The sequence below is a fragment of the Drosophila erecta genome, unplaced genomic scaffold (genome assembly GCF_003286155.1).
Source record: "Drosophila erecta strain 14021-0224.00,06,07 unplaced genomic scaffold, DereRS2 tig00000092-arrow-pilon, whole genome shotgun sequence".
Taxonomy (NCBI): domain Eukaryota; kingdom Metazoa; phylum Arthropoda; class Insecta; order Diptera; family Drosophilidae; genus Drosophila; species Drosophila erecta.
In genome coordinates, this window is record NW_020825207.1 from 16,322,235 (window position 1) to 16,342,657 (window position 20,423).

A 20,423-nucleotide genomic window follows, 5' to 3' on the forward strand; every position below is an offset into this window, starting at 1 on the left:
TTTTGACAAATTGTTTGGCATTGCTTGGCTAATATTAACAGTGCAAAACTACTCCACGAAGGCCAACTACATCTGTGTACATACATACATATAAAGTACTAAGCTGTCTAATCTCCTTTGTCTCTTATCTAATTGCAAGGATTTATGGGCTGGGTATGCCAAGATGAAAGCAAACTTGGTTTAAATGGTCGATTTCTGGCATTCAACTCTTTATTATATTTATCTTACCGACCACAAAGATCCCAATATATCAGTCATAGTCACCAACGACTGTGCAAAGTTCCATTTACGTACCTGCAAAGAGGAGAACAAATGAAAATCCATTATTAACAAACAGATTCAATTTACAGCAAATATCGATGGTCATCGCCGACTATTTTTAATGTCTTTAACCGAGAGGACGTAGTTCAAACATCGATCATAAATGATGGAGTGCGGCAATCAAGATAAATGGTTCCGTCGAGTGCGGGAGAAGCCATGGGCAAAGGAAATTCACGACTCGACGGCCATTTATTGTTCCATTCCCGATGACATCACTGCGTATGCGCAATGTGCGACGAGACGAGTTTAAAGTGGCAAAAAAATGAAAGCAAAAAATCAAACAAACTATTTACAAATAGTTGGGCCTTTCGTAGGAAGTCATAAATTGAATGCATGGCATAAAAGCATTATCGAATATTTAGAGCAAAGTTCCAAACAACTTCTTCGCTAAAATGGCTGTTCGCCGGCAGAGGGGCGGTAATATTCGGTGGGAGTGGCCCTATTTTATGGCCTCGAACATTTTTTACGAGCACTTCTTTCCGCCCCAGAAATTAGACAACTGCTTGGGAGGCGTTTATGCCCCAAAGGGTTTTGTATCCCAATAAGCTGAGTCTTTGCTCTCTGCTATTTTCTCTGAATTTATGATGTGTGTAACAATTGGGTGATTGCTAAGGTCGCCCTCGGCCATCCACTCGAGTATGTCATGCAAATTCTGCTTATTTTATCTAATACGATTTTTACGAGAACCAAACGAGGAAAGGATTAAACTGCTTCAGGCGGCAGTGGCTCAATTTTGGGCCCCTGGATAAATAATAATTTCCGTCGGGGTTGTTTTCCCCAAATAACTCTTTCGCACTGCCCAGTGTTGCTTAAATTTAACTTTCCGACATTTGTCATGTTTTGTTTGTCTGGTGTTTTGGTTTCCCTCTTGGCGCATTTATTCCCCAGAAAGCCAAAGGATGTGGTACGTGCGGAGAGGTAGCTAAGCCTAAAAGTATGCATAACTAAAAAGAGCACGTTTCACAGATAACCAAACAGCAATGGGAAAGAAAAGCGACGGACAAAACAAGACATCGGTGACTGGGTACACAAGCAAAAAGTTTAAAAACAATTTAATTAAAATGAAAACACTATGCTGCTGCTAAAGAGCTGTGTTATTGTGAATGAATGCATTCTTCAGACTAATATTCAACATTATACGTCAAACACTTCACAACACCTTTTGAAATGAGTTTAAATGACAGGGAAAATTTTATCCTTTATTTTCTTTCAGTGCCTTTGTATCTTTATGATTCTGAGTTTGAACGTTTGTGTGCGTGTGGGATAACAGATATGTTTGTTGTTTAGGCAAATGATTTTTCGCTTCGGGTCTATTTGCCAATGAAGCGGAAAATGCAAGGCGAAACGCAGCTGTGGCAAAATTGTTGGCATTTAAATGGGTCACAAGGTCGCAGACAGGATAAAAGCAGCCCTGCTCAAAGCCAAACAATAACAAAGGCCAAATAATATGAGTTGCCCCGACTAATGCAAAACGGAGTCCTGGGAAATAGCACAATGGGCGGGGTGGAAAACTCCGCCATCGTGGAAAACGAAATTGCACACAAATGCAGTCAAAGCACCGCAGAAACTTCAATAAATGCAAAAGGAAGAACCAAACGCAAATGCCAACAAAGCATAATACAAACAGGAAATATTCTTGGCAAAACCAATGTGAAGCGCCAAGAGTGACAGGCAAATTGTACAAAAGCCAGAGCTTTGCAAAGGAAAATCTCGGAGCCCAAGGAGTACAGGAAATACCAGGAAATCAATTTTAATTTTAACTTTTTAAAGGTGTTAATACGGCACTTCTTACAGATGGGTTAAGTGAAAGACAATGCACCCTTATCTATGACATTTTTGTTTGAAACCTTGTATATTGTAATGTAGCAAGCCAAAGACACTTTTCCGACTGTACAACCAACGACTTTTGAATATTTTCAAGCTCTTCGGGTCAATTCAATGCTATGAATAAAGCACAACTAGTGATGCCTGAAACTTACTCAATTTCATATGTAAATACATGCGAAGAGATACTCCTGCCACAGATTTACAATTTCAGCTTTTGCTGCCTGCCAAAATAAAATGTATATACCGCCCACAATAAAAAAATATATATATATACATTTGCTGGCGATGCCACGTAAAAACAAATATGGCAACATCAATTAAAAACAATAAATAAAAGCCAAAAACTTTTGCTTCGCATCAGCAGAAAATGAAAACGAAACCGATGTGGAAAAAAAATAGAACCGAAAACAAATCATCGCAGCGGCCGGGCTTTTAACAATAGTTTATTGCCTTTTACTCTAAACAAGATCCCAGCCAGCGATGCCTGTTTGTTTTGGCTGGGAAAATTGCAAAACCACAAGCTGTTGCCAGAACCTGACCCCGAAAATGAGCCGTCGGAAAAGCGGCCAGCCTCCTGAAAACCCCAAGAACCTTGCCACAACTTTTTCGCTCAACATGAATATCAATATTTGAAAGCAACTGCGGTAATTTAGGTATACTTGTATATCTCTGCAGCTTTCCCTTTTCCAAACAGGCAGGAAACTTTTTAATTTTCGTTTTCATGACCAAAAGCCCCCCCTCTTCTTTCGCGCCCATGTTGATTGCACATCAGTTTCAATGTGGCCCGCAAGCGAGTCGTTTTCCGCCGTTTCCATTTACCACGAGCTTATGCACGGCTTAGTGACGTATTAAACAATTGAAAAGCATTTTCACAGACCGCCGCAGCACAACAAAAAATCCGGCAAAATATAAAGCCGTGATGGCCAAGAGGATGGGAGTGTGGAGGAATTGATTGCCATTTCAGGGGCAATTTTTAATGAACAGCAAATAACAATGCTGCCAAGGCTTACCCATGGAAATGTGTAGCAAATGAGAAAAGAAACCACTGGTACAAGCCACAAGTTGCAAATCAAATTTGGAAAATTACATTTTTGACAAGCGCTTAATTGCGAACAATGTGTAATTGCTGATGTGGAATGTTGACAACTGTCACACACTTTGCATTGGTATTTCTGTCAGCATTTTTGCATTTGACAAACATGGATTAAGGATTAAGGTAGTCAATTAATAAATACTTGGTATTTCCATAATTAAATCCAGGTTGATTTATTTGCAAATGTTAATCCTATTAAGACCCGTTTGCCACGCGCTAATCTGCTTCCCAGCAAAGTTATTCTTGCAATCAGATCTAATGCTTTTGCGATTCGATTCCCCTGACATCCGGGCCTCCCTTTTAGTCCCGTCAACAATCCGCACCTACGTCAAATATTTTACCAACCAGCTTAGCCATTCAAACTCAGGACGCCCGGCTGACGTAAACGTAAACGTTTTTGATGTCCGCCACGCCGAATGTGGCAAATGCCTGGCCAACATTCCGCATCCGCATACATAAAATGCCCCAAATGCACTCGACAAAACACATTCGTCCTGGCACACACGCACACAGAAGTATTTATGCACACACACAAGCAGACTGGTAAATATTTGCAAAGCGAATTCGCCTCTGGTTTTTGGGGAATTTTGAGTCAAATTTATTTGCTGCCATTTGTAGCGAATTCGGGTGACACTCAAGAACTCAACAATTTGTTTCGAAACTACATTATGCGTTCGCAATCTTGGGGCGATAAAAGTTTGCCACTTTGCATAAATTTTAAGTTTCAAAAATATACAGAATCGGACTTCGTTTCGAATGTTCAAGGCTTGTCTATGAATAACGATTCTGCCGCTTGTGAGATCATATCCGAAGTGCATACTTGCTGAGTTTCTTAAAAGATACTTTTGTGTTGCATTTTTCTTATCGGAGAGCACTGCTTTTAGAGAGCTATATTCAAAGCTAATTTTGCAAAATGATAAACTTTTAGCTTTATATGGTTAACGGCACATTTTAAGCTAACAAGCTTGAGGTGACTCTTGAAAGTGACTGTGTGACTTACCTGAATTGGGTCCATTGCTGTTGGGTCGAGCCGAGGGGGCTCCATCCCGAGCCTCCACTTCGAGGGCATAGGCGCCTTTCTTCTCTCTGTCGAAGACGGTTTTGGTGAAGATTTCCCCACTCTGCAGGTTGATCTCGAAGAATTCCTTGCCCTCGTTTCGCGGGGAATCCACAATGTAGTAGTAGACCTGAAAGGGAAATCTGGTTTATTTCTGCTCGATACTCTGGCTAATTAAGACATGGATTTGATGCAAGCGCGCATAACATCACAGAGAGGAAAATGAAGAATTTAACTCGGGTGGCCAAAGTGGGCGAATTTAATTACCGCTTCGGACTTTAAAGAGAAACGATAATTATAATCAAATCCAGAGCCCGTTTTGGGGGAAAAGCAGACTATAAATGAAAACGCTAATTAGTGCGGACATTTCGCGCGTACATGCAAATTACTTGGCTTGAGGACAGAGGACACAAATTGTGGCTGGCTGAGGACTTGAATAAAAACAAAGAATAGCCAACGCGAAAGTGCCATATTATTATAATCGCAAAAGGGCTTGAGGGGTCTGTCTGAAAGACCCGACCCATCTCCACCACCCTTTCATCACAAAAGGAAATCACCCTGCGGTTGTCCGCGCCCTGCATTTTGCATTAGTTTTTTCAAAACGCCCTCCTTAGTCCTGGACTTTCACCAAGGGCTTAGCACACACTTGGAAGGCGTGCAAAAATGTTAACTCTTTGACATTTATTAGCCAGCTGCCAGCTGATGGCCAAATGGCCAAATGGCCAAATGGACGAAGGACGTGGTCAGCGGGAAGCAAAAAACAATTACAAAGGCGTAAAAGGGTCCGTAACAGCAGGGCGGGGCAAATGAAGGCGGGTACCAAAGAACTCTAGGTGGCTCAGAAAGTGAGTGAAACTTGAAGATGACGCTGAAAACTGCAGTTTAAAGGGATTAAACAAGGCTTCGTTGGGGGGTTTCAAGGCAAAGGCGCTTGAGAGGGTGCTGATGCTGTGGAATTAGGGTATTATGAATTATAAATCGAACTGCTTGAAACTTAAAGTCTTAGCTGAATGCAGGTTATTGCATTTCGGCACGATACATGCAATTAAGCCGTTTACAATTGCACTCCCTTATATAAACCTGCTGAATCCTCCGTTTTGTTGTAATACTTATGTTTAAGTGAGTTCCAGAAACACCAATCTTCGATTTAAGCAATCTTCTGCTGAAGTAGATCCGCATTTCATCTGGATTTTTCCGCCAGCCATTTGGTTCCGCTTACTCGTTTTTTCGCTCCCTTTAATTTGCTATCGCAGTCGTCCGGCATTTCCGCCGTTTTGACCCGATTTCCCTCCATTTCCCACCCGCTGCGAAATGGCTCGCTGCTCACCTGATTATTTGGGAATGTGCCATCCTTGTCGATGGCGTTCACTTGTGTCACTTTGGTGCCAATCGGTTCGCCCTCGAGCACCGTTTCCTGTTCGCGTTCGGTGAATAAAGGTATTTCATCATTAACGTCCTCGAGCATTATGTAAACGGTCGCTTCCGAAGCCAATTGTTGGGCCCCGTTGTTCTGTAAGAGAAGTGGGAAAAACCAATTTAAAAAGGGTACACGTTTGATTTTTCATAACTTTTTTCCCGATCTTTTGAGTGTTTGTATTTTAATTAAGCAATAAAGTCTGCATAGTGGGTTTCGCTGGCCGCCTTTGCTTCTGATGAAATATTTGTATATTAATTTGCAATTTATCTCGGCTGATTAAAAATTGTTAAAATTCCTCAGCGTTGTGGAAAAAGTGTCTCGCACATTATTTACAAGTCGAAATGGTTATTTGTGCTGATGGGTATCTATGTCAAGTGTCGGTTTCACCCTTTGCCAGATGATTGATTGCACACTTGCCATCAATCAATAGAATAAATCTAACTGGCAACTTGTCATTTATTAGTTGGTTTACGGCCAGATTGCCGATTGGCCCAACTAACATTACTGCTTATGACGTCTATTTGCGCAATATTTGCCATTCAGATTCCGGCATTACGTTATTAATCAATGCATATGAAATCGATATATACATATGTATTCATACACATTTGCACACATATGTTTACACTAATGTGGACAGCAGCCGGAATCCTGATGGAGTGGAGTGCCGATATGAATTATTTATTTTGCGCTTATTCCATTTTCTTGGGTAAACACGAGCAGTAATTAGACATGTTATTGACCATGATTGGGTCTTGGCCGCAGAACTTTGATAAGTTATACGCAAATCTCTAAGCCCACACACTCGATTCTTGATTTTTGGAATTAATTACTGCCTAATATAGTTCAAAAGTTTCAATTATTAAAGAAATTTAGCACCAACCGCAGGTTGAACAAAAAGTATATTTGACATATTTGCCAACCGCAAAAGCGAAAAAACGTGAATTAAAAATTAATACGAATGTATTGTCAGACTAATATGCGGAAATGTGTGCTTTCATGGCTTCCCCAAAACCGCAAACTATTTTCAAATTCATTTAGAAATTCGTTTTCCTGCCCATCGAGACCATTAGCTTTTAGTGGGTCATTTGCAGGATATGAATCTGAAACCCTGTGATATTTAATTACCTGCACATCGAGTGCACAACGGTGCAAATGCCCTTTGCAAATGCATTTTTATAACATTTCATTAGGCTGCGGCTAGCAGCGGAATTCCCATTAATATTTCAGCAGGCGGTTTGTTTAGTCTGGCACCCAGTTTGTCCTCCGCTGAATGGCCGAACTAATGAGGAAATGCTGAAACTTGACATTGATTGGGAATGCACTTGATTACCATTGAGCCGCGAGCTGTCATTCAGTCAGTCAGTCAGTCAGTTCGTCGGACCGCCACCCCGTCACTCAATCAGTTAGTTTCTAATGAATTCGAAACGAACCGGAGCTGGCATTTGCATTTTCCGGCAAGGAAATTCGCGCAAGTAATTAAAACTTTTCAAATCAAATAATTACAAACGTATTTGGAAGCCATTCGCAAATACAAAAGTCAAATACATGTCTAATTGGGCCTAAGACCGACTCGAAAACTTTCGACTGCCGTCTGAATTTGAAAATTGTGCAAATATTTGCCAACTTTAAATTGAATTTCCTTCGGATTCTTTGCAGTTTTGGCATGTGGACAAACTTACCTCAACACGTATGGTTAAATTGTACTCCTTGATGCTCTCGTAGTCCAGCGGATGATTAACTTTTATATCAGCCCAAGTATCGCCATTGTCCGGTCTTTGTTGCAAGTAAAACGTGTGAAACTTGTTCGTTTGGGCCGTCGACCCGGGCATCAGTCGATAAAAAACTGTGGGGTTGCCTTCAATACCCGAACTGCAGACGTTGGGGCCAAAGGTCAAGTGTAAAGTGGGTGATGCATTAGTAAAGGGCAGTGACAATATCGTACGTGGTTAGATACTTGCTACATGAAATTATGTTTATGCTACAAATTAAATCGTTAAATATACTTGTATGTTAACTTTATCAAAAATCAATTGGTTAAATGCTGAAAGAGCAAGAGAAGGGCTTGGACTCAAGTTGAATACAGTGTTTAGCTGCGTTAGCTCCATTCTGTTGCTCTTAAAGATACATTCATACATTCACACACTCAAAAATATATCTCTGTTTAAGGCACATGCGACATTGCAAAATACAAAAAGATGACGCATGAATGGAATTTTTGCTCTTAACTATGTGCAGTCAAAATTTGCGTTGTGTGCTTTAAAAAATCGTACACAACAAAATTCCTTGAAGCGTCTTTTGTGCGGTTGGTAAGGTGGAAACCGAAAAAAACGAACCGAATATTAAGCAAATGGCCTCAAAAAGTCTAATTGCCATTTGACTGTTTTGGGAATGGGTTCGGCACTTGATACTGAAAATCAAATTAGGCGCAAAAAAGAGCAAAGTATATACGTACTGTATATACGAGTATGCAGAAAATATATATTTTATTTGAACATGGACAGCATTTGCAGCTGACAGGAAAAAAGCCTTAAGAACGGGTCTTAAGAATAAATGAAAACTGTCAGGACTGCGCAAAATGTTGCCAAGGACAAAAAAACGACACCAAAATTATTGTTGCGAAGAAAAAAAATTCATGGCGGTATGGTGGGTGGGAAAATGGTTGGGAAATTTGTGGATTGCATGAAATTTTCTTGGAGGTTTCGTTTTGTTTTGTAGTTGTTCTGTGATTGGATGGTGTGAATCGATTTTAATTTTATTGATTGTGTTGGTAAACCCAAAAATAAAGTGTTTCAAAATGATGGACTTATTTGCTTCTGTACACTGAGCACATAAAGTAAATGTTGTAGGCCGTTTGCAGTTCGCTTAAAGGCTAAACTAGTTGCTATTGGCTTAAAGGAAGTACGTAAAATAATAGGCTTGTAATCAACATTTCTATCTAAGAAATCTCTATAGAAATATATTCTCGACCTTGTTGCGTTTGTTTCTTGAGCCTTTAAGGACTCGCGGCGCCCCAAGAGCAAACACAATTATGATGATATACGCGCACACTGGGGAGTCCTTCAAACCGCCCTCGCCAAAACACTTAAACCCTCTCCTAATGGCGCCCAATGTATATATACATATTGTTAACAAATTTCTGTGCTGGGACATGACCAGATAATTGCGACGAAGAAAACTCAGGATGAGAATGCTTTTTATTCGAAATTTAAACACATAAAGAACAGAGGCGAGAACAGAAAACAGAAAGCGGAAAGCAGAACCCAAGCACGTTTAATAGATTGTAATTTCCTTAATATTGCGCTGCGAACACAAAGGAGGTGTACTTAAGGGCACTAAACTAACGCTAAACAGCAGATACAGATACAGGTACAGATACAGATACCAATTCAGAATCAGGCTCAGGTGTGTGCAGGTGCGTATGTGCAGTGTTTTTTTTTTTCACTTTACTGTACTATACTCTATATACGTTTGTTTTTATTTTGAACGTGTCCTTTCGGCTTAAGTGCATTTGCTTTCAGTGCGGCAAGATAGAGGAAAAGTGCAGGGTAAAAAATGGGATTGGATAATATAAAAACTGACTCGGACTGACGCATAATTAAAATGCCAGCGCCATGTGGCTGGTTTGCCACGAAGATAAAACGGTGCCCGCGGAGATGCAAAGCAGAAAAGTAGTGTCGCGGGGGTCAAAAGTCATTAAAGTCCGCTGCTTGAAGTTTTTTAATTGCAATTATAAAAAACAAAACTTTGTTTAAAATAAACTTTCCATTTTTTCACAACCTCCTTTACTCTTCAGCAGGCGACTTGTATATTTTATTTTTGCCCCCGGCTTCCACTAAGTGGCAGGTAATTGAAACTGACCCAGCTCATCATGCGGCAAAGGTTGGCGACAAAGCCGACTTGTGTGCCATTCGAAGTTTATGCAGCACTTTCATCTGGTCAAGAAGAAAAAGGAATCGCAGAGCAAAGGATTAGGAGTTTCAAATGCAGGACCAGATTTTTTTAGGTTTCGTACAAATTTTGTTTGCAAAAGCATTGCAAAATTTGTATACTAGATTACTATATTTACAAAAGCCAATATTACCCTTGGAAAAATATGAAAACGGATATTTTCGGTAATAAATATCTATGTATCTTTCTGAAAACTATCCCAAAATATTGTTAGTGCAGTGCCTAATAAACGCGTTTATATATATTTTAAACAGTATTTATAATTTTAGGTATGCTTAATTTTTACTATAATTATCCGCGTAAAAAAACAAATTAGTTGTTTCTTGAAAAATGGTTTATATATAATTAAAAAATAAATGTGCTTTTAAATATACATGTGTGACTTGTGCAGTTTTGGCATATATTGGGTGTATATTTCACTGGTGCAGTTTGAGTGCTTTATATAAATGATGGGGTTCTATGGGAAGAGATGATATTAGGGAGGGGAAACTAGTTGGGCGACCACATAAAATAACTATAGATTAGGAGAAGGCGTTAATGAGTTTGGGTATTCAAAAACACCTTCTTGATGGCAATTCAATAGCTAACAAACATCTATAGCAAACATTCAGAACACACAGAAGTATTGCAAGACATGACACCAATAACCAATAATATATGACAAAAAAAACATCTAGAATCATGTTAAAAAAATATGCAGTTCTTAAAAACGAACTAAGCAAAATGGAATTTGATTTGATTTTTTTTAGATAAACTTTCTTGCACGAAAAATGAACAGACCTGGCTTTGATCGAGACGACTTTGCCGCCAACGGGCATATTTTCCTTGACATAAATGGGCCCATAGACAGTATGATCCCAGACGGGCGGATTATTTGCACGATCGACCACATCGATTTGTACTTCGACAGTACGCGATAATGGCGGATAGCCCTTGTCTTGGGCCATGGCCTCTAACTTGTATGTCTCGCGCTGTATTTTATATACATTTCACGATCAATATTTTCAAAAATCGGTTGGGTTTATTATCAAAATCAAGCAAGGCGATGCAAAAATGACAGACGCGTCGATATTGGTTGGTAAATACGACATTTGTTCAGGAAAAAGGCAAAAAACAAAATGATATAATGTAGTTGGAACCTTTTATATTAAGAAGTTCTAAAAAAGATGTTGTTATAATAGTAGATTTTCGGTTAAAAATCAAAAGTAAATTGTAAACCAACACCGCAAGTAAATAAGTTATAAATTAATCGAAAAACGGGAAAAGAAAAACATTTTAAGTTTACGGCCTTAATAAAAAGTATTTTAAATGCAGTGCAAAATTTGTAATATAGTCTCGACCCTAGCCTTCAAAAAGAAATGTTTTATTATTTAAATGAGAATATGTAGCTTTCAAAAGAAAATGTCAACTAAACATTTAATATAAGAAACTAATATTGGGTTTTGTGCATTTAATAAGTATAATTTCATAGCACACTTTACACAGTTTGCTGCGGTTATTATTCTTTTCGATTTCGACTATTGCTTTTTAACATTTTTGAACACTTTGTGTAGTTACCTTGCTCCTCAAGCTTAAAACTAAACTGCAACCTTGATTTGCTTATAAAATATGGCGCATGTTTAAGCAGCGTATTCTTCAAATGAAAACCAACACCAAAAATTTCATTACGATTCTCACAATTCCAGGCATTAATTAATGTAGGGGTTTTGAGTCTTTTTAGGGGAATCACAGATCCAATGGGTGATGTGTTTTGTTTAGTAAAGAGAAAGAAATAGGACTCGACAAAATCCAAAAAAGATTCTGAGGGGCAACCATATTTAAAAAACAGGTTGCTCGCATCAAAATCATTATGTATGTTACACACCAGCAACTAAAGATTGAAGGATTTTGAATTTTTCCACTTCCATTTTCGATTCGGTTTTACGGATTGGTCAGGACTTTTGGTTGCTGTATTCGGTGAGAGCTTTTACGATATGCCAAAAAAAAAGGATTCGCATTCCAAAGCTCACGCAACGTGAATAGACCGTATGTTCAAAATACTTGAAAGCTTAATGCTAGGTTAGCCGATTGTTATTCCGCTGGTTCAAAAAATTGTATCTAGACTATGTTAAAGGAGACCGACAGCTGTTAGACTCGCAAGTTAGGTTTAGTTTTAGTTTTAGTTTTTGTTTTAGTTTTAGTGTTAGGTTGTGAGTTCTCATTGGCTATACAAACCTTGCCTTAACCGATGTTACAACCGTACCCACAGTGACATTCTCGCGTATGTGAATCGGCCCGTAAATGCTCTTATCCCAAATGGGTGGCTTATTATTCCGATCGACGACATCTAACTCAACATCGACATCGGCTGCCGAGGCGGGAGTGCCCTTATCAGAGGCACTAACCCTCAATCGATATCGGTCACGCTGTTGAATGATTTGATTGAGTGGGTGAATTTTGATTGAAGCAGTACAGAACAGTTAGGGCGAAATGTTAGCGTCAACAGCACAACGGGAGTTAACATTGCAAGGAGTAGTCGAGAACCGAACCCAAAGTGTTAGCTTGGTTACGTTTTGGTTTGTGTACTGAGTTTACGTTGCGATTACGTATTTAAAGGCATCGTTGTTCGAACAAAGGTGTTACAGAAATCTCTTAGGTTTGAAGGTTACGTTTTAGCCAAAGACCAAGATAATCGTGTGTTTTGAATATGTTGGACTTTCGATTAACTTTAATTCAGAGTTGTGAATGATAAATGTGGAAAAATATTTCCCAATGAATACTTTTAGAGAGCTTATTGAGTGGCTTCAAAACTAGAAGGATTCCTTTGGCCCTCCAACTGTTTAAATTTAATCCAATGTTTTTACAAGTATATGAAAAGTAAAACAAACGATAAAAGACAAAATATGGGAGATAAAAGGGGTTTTAACATTTGGAATGGGGTGGGATTAGTTCATAGGTAACAACGGATTCGGTGGATTCGATCACACAAATGGGTGGAATCTTTTGGCGAGACTATTTTTATTGCATTATTCTGAGTTACCCTACGATGGAATTAATCCTAAAATTCAGAATTATGTACATTCAATGAAATGCAACCTGTTCTTCGAGTTAGTTTCGAATTTGATGTTAGCGTACAGTTTTGGATTTTTTAACTGCTTTAAGGGGTTAGCACAGTAACAGTAATTATATTTACTTACTGGATAACAACCCTAAATTGTTGATTTTTTTTTGAGTACCATTATATTGGATATGTAAAGATAAATGTAAACTATTAAAATGCCTCAATTACATTCCCTCTCAAATGGGTAATTAACAAATAATAAGAAAATAAAAAAGTAAAGTGCATTAAAAATAAGAATATTAATGTAAATGTTTCCTATTCACATCCTTTACAAATTTGGCCACATTTCTCATGGGCATGCAAAATAAAATGTTCTTCAAAAATCCATTTAAACATTGTTTACAAAAATATAATAGCTATAGCATAAGTACTTAAGCTTCCAGCAAGAGACGTTCAAAAAATTGCATAGTCTCGACAAAAAGTATTAGGTTTATTTTGCTTTGGGATTTGTTGGGACAATATTTGGGTATAAATTAAAAAAAGGCAATACAAAATGATGCTGTTTTGAGGGTACAACTAAATTCAAAATATTTTATGGATAGAACCATTAAAATAGGTTCCAACGATGCTCAAAAATATTCGTGATCGTTTTGGGGTATGCGTTCTACAATGTTTTTAATATTAACATTTTTCTTAAACCTATAAACCTGTCACCAAAAATAGCTGAACTGTTATAAGCATTTTCATACCAACTTCTGAAGGGGTTTTTTCTTGTTTTGTGTTAGTTTTGATTTGTTTCAAAAAATGTTAAAAATCAATTTGCTCTTCGGCATTATCTGCACTTGGTAAGCTTTTGTTTTTCGCCAATTTCACGCACTATAAACTAAACAAAACAATCGGAATAAACTAAAGATATTTGTTTAGATATGGCAAAAAACTTGCATTGTTGCACATCAGGCTCTATTGCACCTACAACTTTTTGCGGTCTTGTAAAATATTGAAATTCAAATGAAAAGAAAGGTGCAGTTTGAACGGAAATCAAAAGCAAGAAGATAAGATATACAGATATAGGTACAAGCCGCTGGAGCTGACTGAACTTGGTAGATGCTAAGCATCTGTCATTGACTTTAGTTAGTAAAAGAAAAGTTTCGTTTTTGAAAATTAAAACTTTAAATTAAAATAATAAGACTTGGTTAGTAGGGATATGGCAAACTCATAATTGGGGTAATCGATTTCTTAATTTGAAGGCTAAATGAAAAGCAAACACTTACGTCAAGCGGCTTCTTCAGCACAATCCAACCGGATTCAGCCTGAATCTCAAAGTATTCCAGATCGTTGGGATTGAAGGGAGCAGTCAGGCTGTATACTATAGCTCCATTATTATCGGCATCTTCATCGGAGGCGGAGACACGGAGGATATTCGTGCCTATGCTGGCATCCTGCTTGACATTCTCCACGTATTTCTGAAAAATGGGTGTGTGATTCATTTTGTAGATTGACCATTTTTATTGCACTCACCTGTCGATCGAACAGCGGAGGATTATCGTTGACATCAGTGATTTCCACGGTGAAGGAGCAGACACCCTCCAGACTGGGATCGCCCTGATCGGTGGCCTTAACTGTGACGGATACAAACTTGCCGTCATCTCCCTCGCGATCGAATACCTTATTGGTGGACACCTCTCCGGTCTCCTCGTCCACCGTGAACTTTGTGCCCTTCTGATTCGGCTGCTGAACTATTGAGTATTTCACCTGTCGAAAAACATGCAAAATGGTTTAATGATTGACACAAATTGCTATTAGAGCTGCTGAGGCACTCGACCTCCACACACGACATGCACTAAGCAGTGCAATGAACTTGGCGGGCACGAAAAGAAAATTATGGCCAAATCTCGTCATGAAATCACCCTATCGTTACCACACACATGCAGGTAATTCAATTAGGTGTGGGTAATCATGTTTGCGTTGGCCTCAAAACACAAATAACGTATAATTAATCAGGTTTGCCGACCGAAAGGGGAATGTAATTAGGGAAAGGATAATCAAAAGAGGCATTAAAGTGGGGATTGCTATTGCAGATATATTGTATATTTTACCTAAATTAGTTAATTCGAAAATGAATGGAAGTTTTCCATTGCTGAATCGATAAAGCCCCGAAGTGCTTAAAAACGATATCGCGTGAAATATTTCAATGCATTTACTAATATTCCGTTTTGTTATTCTTGAGTCTTCATGTAACAGAATATTCACGAATTTTAGCCACAATTTCCTGCCCAGAAAACATTTGGGGCATTATAATATTACCTGTCCATTCACACCCTTGTCCTCATCGGTGGCCACAACCTTGATGACAGGACTTCCATTAGGAGCTCCTTCCTCGACCTTCGGGTAATAGGTGCTGCAGTCCTTGAACACTGGCTTATTATCATTGACATCGGTGATGAATACCACGACCACGGCAGTCGAGGTGTGGATAGTTTGGTCTCCATTCACACAACAAGATCCGTCGTCCATGGCGGTGACGTTCAACTCGTACTTGTCCTTGTCCAGGGATATGGCCTTATTGTGCAGTCGGATCACACCGGTTATGTCCTCGATGACAAACTGGCCCGACGAAGTGCCGCCGCCCACGAATCCGAACCGCACGTTGTCACCGTCCTTGTCGGAGGCTACCACAGTGGTAACTAGAGTGTTGGGTCCTGCATTCTCATCTACATTGGGGGTATACACTTGCTGGGAGAACTTGGGCTCCTCATCGTTCTTGTTTTTGGTGTACACTCGAACTGTAGCCACTCCCGACTTGGGCGGTTCACCCTTGTCCTTGGCAGTGACTATGAACTCATAGTAGGCATTGTTGTTATCCGCATCCAGTTGCTTGTTGTTCACGATGATTCCGTTGGAGTCCACGGCGAAGTGATCATCGGATACTAAATATTCGATTTCGGCATTCGACCCGGAGTCGGAGTCCATGGCTTTGACGCGAAGTATGCTTGTTCCCAGCGGAATGTCCTCGTCCACATTGTGAGCCTGGTAGTCCGGCAGCTCGAACTTCGGCGCATTATCGTTCACATCCGTAACGCGAATGGTGAGCTGAAAAAGAAATAGGTTAGTTTTTGTTTTCACTATTTAAAGGCTTCTTCAGTGGCAAGAAAAGTTTTTTTTTCAGCATTTTCCTATTCTTATAATTAATATTAAACCCTTTAACAGGAAAACCTTCTAAAAAAGCTTTTCTTTTCCAGCCGTTCAGCGACTTAACCCCTCGAAAAGGATATGCCATTCACTCACATCGACCGAGGTGGAAAATCCTCCGGAGTCCTCGGTGGCTGTCACAATCAGCGAGTACACGTGCGGCTGTCGCAGATCCTCAAAGTCCAACTCCTTGGCCAACTTGACAATGCCCGACGTGGGTCCGATGTTGAAGGTGCCGGCTCCCTGGCCCTGGGCCTTCAAAGTATAGCGAATTTCGCGGTCTGCGAACGACTTGGCCTTAATCGAAATGATGCTGAAAGGATACGGATACGAAAAAGTTAGCAAAGGGAAATTTAAAATGTTCTTGCATATTTTATGTCCATCCACAGACCACTTCAAACTCTCTGTGTGTGTGTGTGTGTGTGTGTGTGCTTGTCACTCGCACCACAGCCTTTTGACAGTTGTTTTCCCATCGGAATTTCAATGAGCACAAGCCCACCACCACATACACAGATCGGGTCCTGCACACACTCACACATGGCCGCCGTCTAGTTCACATTGTTATGCATAACTTTTATTGGCAGCACCACGAAATTTGCATGCACTGGCGAAAAATGCCGGCAAAGCAGCTGCTTTTTTGTTAATTAAAAGTATTCGTCCAAATGGTCAAAATGTAAATGTTTTTAGAGCTTTACTTGGAATTGTTTAAAAACGTAAAAATCCATTTTGTGGGTACTGCAGTATTCTCTATCACTTTGTTTTGACTTACTCTGAGTCCTTTTTCTGGTTTTCTGGGATCTCGGCCTCGTAGCTGGGCATGTAGAACTGGGGGGCTCGTTTGCCGCCCACGATGGAAAGCCGCTCCTCGGGAGTACTCTGGAACCTGCGATCGTCGACCTTGCCGTTCTGGTCCTCGGCCTTCACGTACAGCACGTATTCCATGTCCAGTTGGAAGAGATCAGTGCCCCTGGTCCTCACAACTCCGGAACGCTCGTCCACCTCGAAGCGTCCGCCAGTCCGATCGCGAACGATGAAGTAGTGGATGTTGTGATCCGTATCGGGATCTCGGGCCTGAAGCGTAAACACTGGAGTATTGGGTGGTGCATTCAGCTGAACCACCGCCTGCATGGGCAGTGGTCGGTTGATGAAGTAGGGGGGCTCGTCGTTCACATCCTTCACCAGGATTATCACACGCTGGTTGTCCGTATACTTGATGCCAGCTGAAACACACACAGAACATTTTTGTGCAAGGGAAGCATGAGAAATTTTTGTGTTCTCTGTTGGTTTGTTTGTGTTTTGGCTTTTTCGGGCGGTTTGCCGAAACTTTTGCCTTTTGTTATTACAACTAATGGATAGTAAGTAGGGGGGAAGCTCCCCTTTGCAATTTAAGACTCTCGGGTTTCTGTTCAGCCATTGAAATGCAATCAGCCGGAAAAGCAGTCTCAAGGCAAGGCCAATGCCTGGCATACACGGGCTTCGCTTTAAGGACACACTAAAGTGTTCAAATGATTATTATATTTAAATATAGGAAATATGCTTGATGTTGGAACTCGTGCTTTAGTTAATTGACAAAGTTAGCCTATTGGTTGAGTAGTTATTTTCATAAATTATACCAAGTTATACTTCTCTTAGCAAACTTTCGCATCTAACAAGTTACCCGTTTGAATTCCTTCAGCTAACGAAATGCCCCAACTTTTAATTTCCACTAAACATGCACACAACAAAATGGTTAAAGCTGAAAGAAATCAATAAAAGGCCAAGAAAGGACGGAGGCAAAGAAGTAATGCAGGGACGCAATTTTTTTATTCTACTACCTTTGCAAAAAATGTCTGCACCGGAAAATTCCAATCATGTTGTTGGGCTCCTCCCTGTTTTTTGTCCTTTTTTTTCGCTGGCACAAACAAGAAGCGGCAAACGAGGGGAACCCCAAGCAGACGGACGCTTATTAGAGGCGGGTGAATTTTTTTGGAATTGGGGGGACATGTGGGTGGTGGAAGGTCGGCTGAAGTAGCGGGCAAATAAAGCAGACGATTTACCTGCCCCTCAAACAGCACGAGGAAATTCAGGCGATACATAAAAAGTGGCAGCGAGAAAAAATACAAAGGAATAGAAGCGAAAGCGAAGTGAACCAAAACGGGGGAAGCATGTGTAATTCCTCAAGAGCAGCAAAGTGAATTGTAAACAGGTAGCAGGGTTAGAGGCTAACCCTTAGTCCGTGTAAGCAAATATTGCAATTGAAACAAAGACGAAAGGCGGCGAGGAGTTGGCCAAAAAGAAATCCGTGGAAATAAACAGCATTTTCGCTCAACAGATGCACAGAAATTGCATGAAAAACTTCTACCCATCGCATAAGGAAAATTCCACGGATCCGGGGGAAAAGTGAGAGGGCACAACTTGGCAAAGTTCTTTTCTGGTTCTTGCCAACTTTTGTTATTTTCCTGCCAGCTTGGCATTGTAACGCTTTTCTATGGCTTATTGTGCTAGTGCCAAGCAGGTAAAAAATCACAAAAAAAATAATGCTATATTCTACACACACATAACTTGAAATTTAAATAATACGAAGCGAGTTTTATTGTTACGGCTGTGTGTGAGCGCTACTAATGTGCATTGGGTTCCTCCACGAGGCACGAACAGCAGCCAACATGGCGGATTTCCGTGGCGACAATGCACACGATGGCTTGGAAAATGGTCGGTGGAAAGCGGAGAAAATGCTTTTGTGGCCTGGCGATAGAATGTGAATGTGCGGCGGATTAAAACGCGGAGAGCAAGACGGATTTTCATTATGTTCGGCGCTGCAATGAGCACGAATAAATGTGATTTGTGATTAAGTTTTCAAGGGGACGTAGTTTAGCACTTTTAAAAACTCTCGTTGCGTACTTTCATTAGTGAGTTTTGGCCAGGGTCCTGTGTATTCCAGTGTTTTTAAATAATCATACATTAAACCTTGTGCTCAACGATTTCTAACGATATATGAAAGCTGGAAAAACACATTTATGGATATTGAAAAATGTTACAGCTCCCATTCTGGCGTAGCGCACTAGCATCCTACATGTTCAAGGCATTTTTAGTGAAGTATCCTACAATTTACACCCGGAACATGAAGTAATAACGAGCCATCATCTTTGCCACTTAGCCTGCGCACATTCGTTTCAATTAAATGAAACTCCTTGGCACTCCCCCAAAACACTTTCATCGCTTCCTCTATGTGAGTACCTACATACGAGTATATGTGCATGTGTGTAGCCTTTCTCTTATCAAAAATGCCATAAGTATACCCGCACATATGCACATTAAGTGACTGTCACACGCGCTGCGAACTGGGGATAGATCCTTGAGGAGTCAAAACCATGCAGCTACTATAATACTCGTAATCACTGCCAGGGGATGGCGTTTCCCACCCCAAGCAACTCCCTTCGCAGTCACAGCCAGAGCCATTGTCATCATAAGCTAGCCAAGGGGATGCAGTGCCAGGATCCCAAGGAGATGCGATTAAAGGGGGTTGGGATGCACGCAGACAGGGGAGTAGCCAGAGGGGGGCGGCCAGAGGTTAGCACTAAATGAAACGCCCAAAAGCAGACGGCAGGGATTTTGTGCCGCCTTTGTCTCCATTTCCGTTTGCATTGCACTTCAGACGCGCTTCGGTGGTACAACGAAAAACGGGCAAAAATGGTGGAGATCATATTCCGAGTAACAGGATAACTAGCCTTTGAGAGGCGAATTTCTAATACCCTGGCAGACAATTAAATATTTGGCACCTTCTAGGGGCTTAGGTTACTATTACTGTGTTGCTAATAATAGCACTTTGTAAATGTCTTGGGTATTGAAATCAATTATTAAATCTGTATTTAAGTTACACACTGAAGGGTATGAAAATAGGAGAGCGAAGTGCCATGAGATTTAAGTTTCCAAGAACTGAAAACTGCTGCGGTAGCACCTACGAGTATACTCCTCTCTTTCTGCCCTAGTCTCTTCATCTCTTTCCATTTTCGTGGAGTGCAGGAACAAAACAAAAGTCCAGAAGAAAAGTGCGAGACTGTCGTCGTGGATAGAACAAACAAAGCTGCTTATTGTTTCAATGGATTAAGTGGAAGGCGGCCGAAGTGAGAGAAGCTGCACTGAGCGAAAAATGTGGAGCTTGGGGAGCCCGAGCCAAGCGAAAAGGGACACACAAGGCAGCTCATCACAGCTCAGACGATTTTCAGGGGATGTGGCTCAGCCTCGGTGGTGCCATCTTCAAGTGGGTGCCAGCTTGAATCTTCCAAGTTCCCCTCTTAGCCAACACCCCAAGACACCACCACATTTTCCAATGCGGAAGCAAACGAATCTGTGAGATGAGCGAAAACAAATTGAATTTGCTGGGAAAATTGACATGCGAAACTTGTGCTACGTGCTGCATTAACGTCATTTTACTCTATGCAAATATAATTTGAGAGTTTACGTTTCGTGCCCCTTGGCAAATCATATGTTGTTATTGTACCACTCATGATTTGAATTATAATTAAAGAAATGTAAGTTTTGATGTCCCATA

The 20,423-nt window shown here is 40.4% G+C and overlaps 2 protein-coding genes across 13 annotated transcripts in view; one reads left to right on the forward strand and one right to left on the reverse strand.

Moving 5' to 3' along the window:
- LOC6549281 (neural-cadherin) overlaps positions 1 to 20,423 on the reverse strand; it is a 120,713-nt gene that overhangs the window by 48,669 nt on the left and 51,621 nt on the right. For 4 of the 12 annotated variants that reach the window (XM_026980341.1, XM_026980340.1, XM_026980339.1 and 1 more), the window contains exons 3-12: positions 16,665 to 17,115; positions 15,992 to 16,208; positions 15,011 to 15,796; positions 14,225 to 14,458; positions 13,978 to 14,169; positions 12,843 to 12,854; positions 11,881 to 12,071; positions 7,398 to 7,587; positions 5,626 to 5,808; positions 4,242 to 4,428 (exon numbers count right to left, since the gene is read on the reverse strand). In XM_026980341.1, the coding sequence (XP_026836142.1) occupies positions 4,242 to 4,428; positions 5,626 to 5,808; positions 7,398 to 7,587; positions 11,881 to 12,071; positions 12,843 to 12,854; positions 13,978 to 14,169; positions 14,225 to 14,458; positions 15,011 to 15,796; positions 15,992 to 16,208; positions 16,665 to 17,115 (2,643 nt within the window). Of the gene's footprint in view, positions 1 to 4,241; positions 4,429 to 5,625; positions 5,809 to 7,397; positions 7,588 to 10,446; positions 10,638 to 11,880; positions 12,072 to 12,842; positions 12,855 to 13,977; positions 14,170 to 14,224; positions 14,459 to 15,010; positions 15,797 to 15,991; positions 16,209 to 16,664; positions 17,116 to 20,423 lie in introns of all 12 variants that reach the window. The other 8 variants (XM_026980343.1, XM_026980348.1, XM_026980345.1 and 5 more) reach the window with 2 other exon arrangements.
- LOC26527005 lies at positions 1,157 to 1,406 on the forward strand. The gene is given in 3 exon segments (XM_015157409.2): positions 1,157 to 1,225; positions 1,288 to 1,303; positions 1,306 to 1,406. Coding segments are annotated over 3 exon segments (186 nt in total).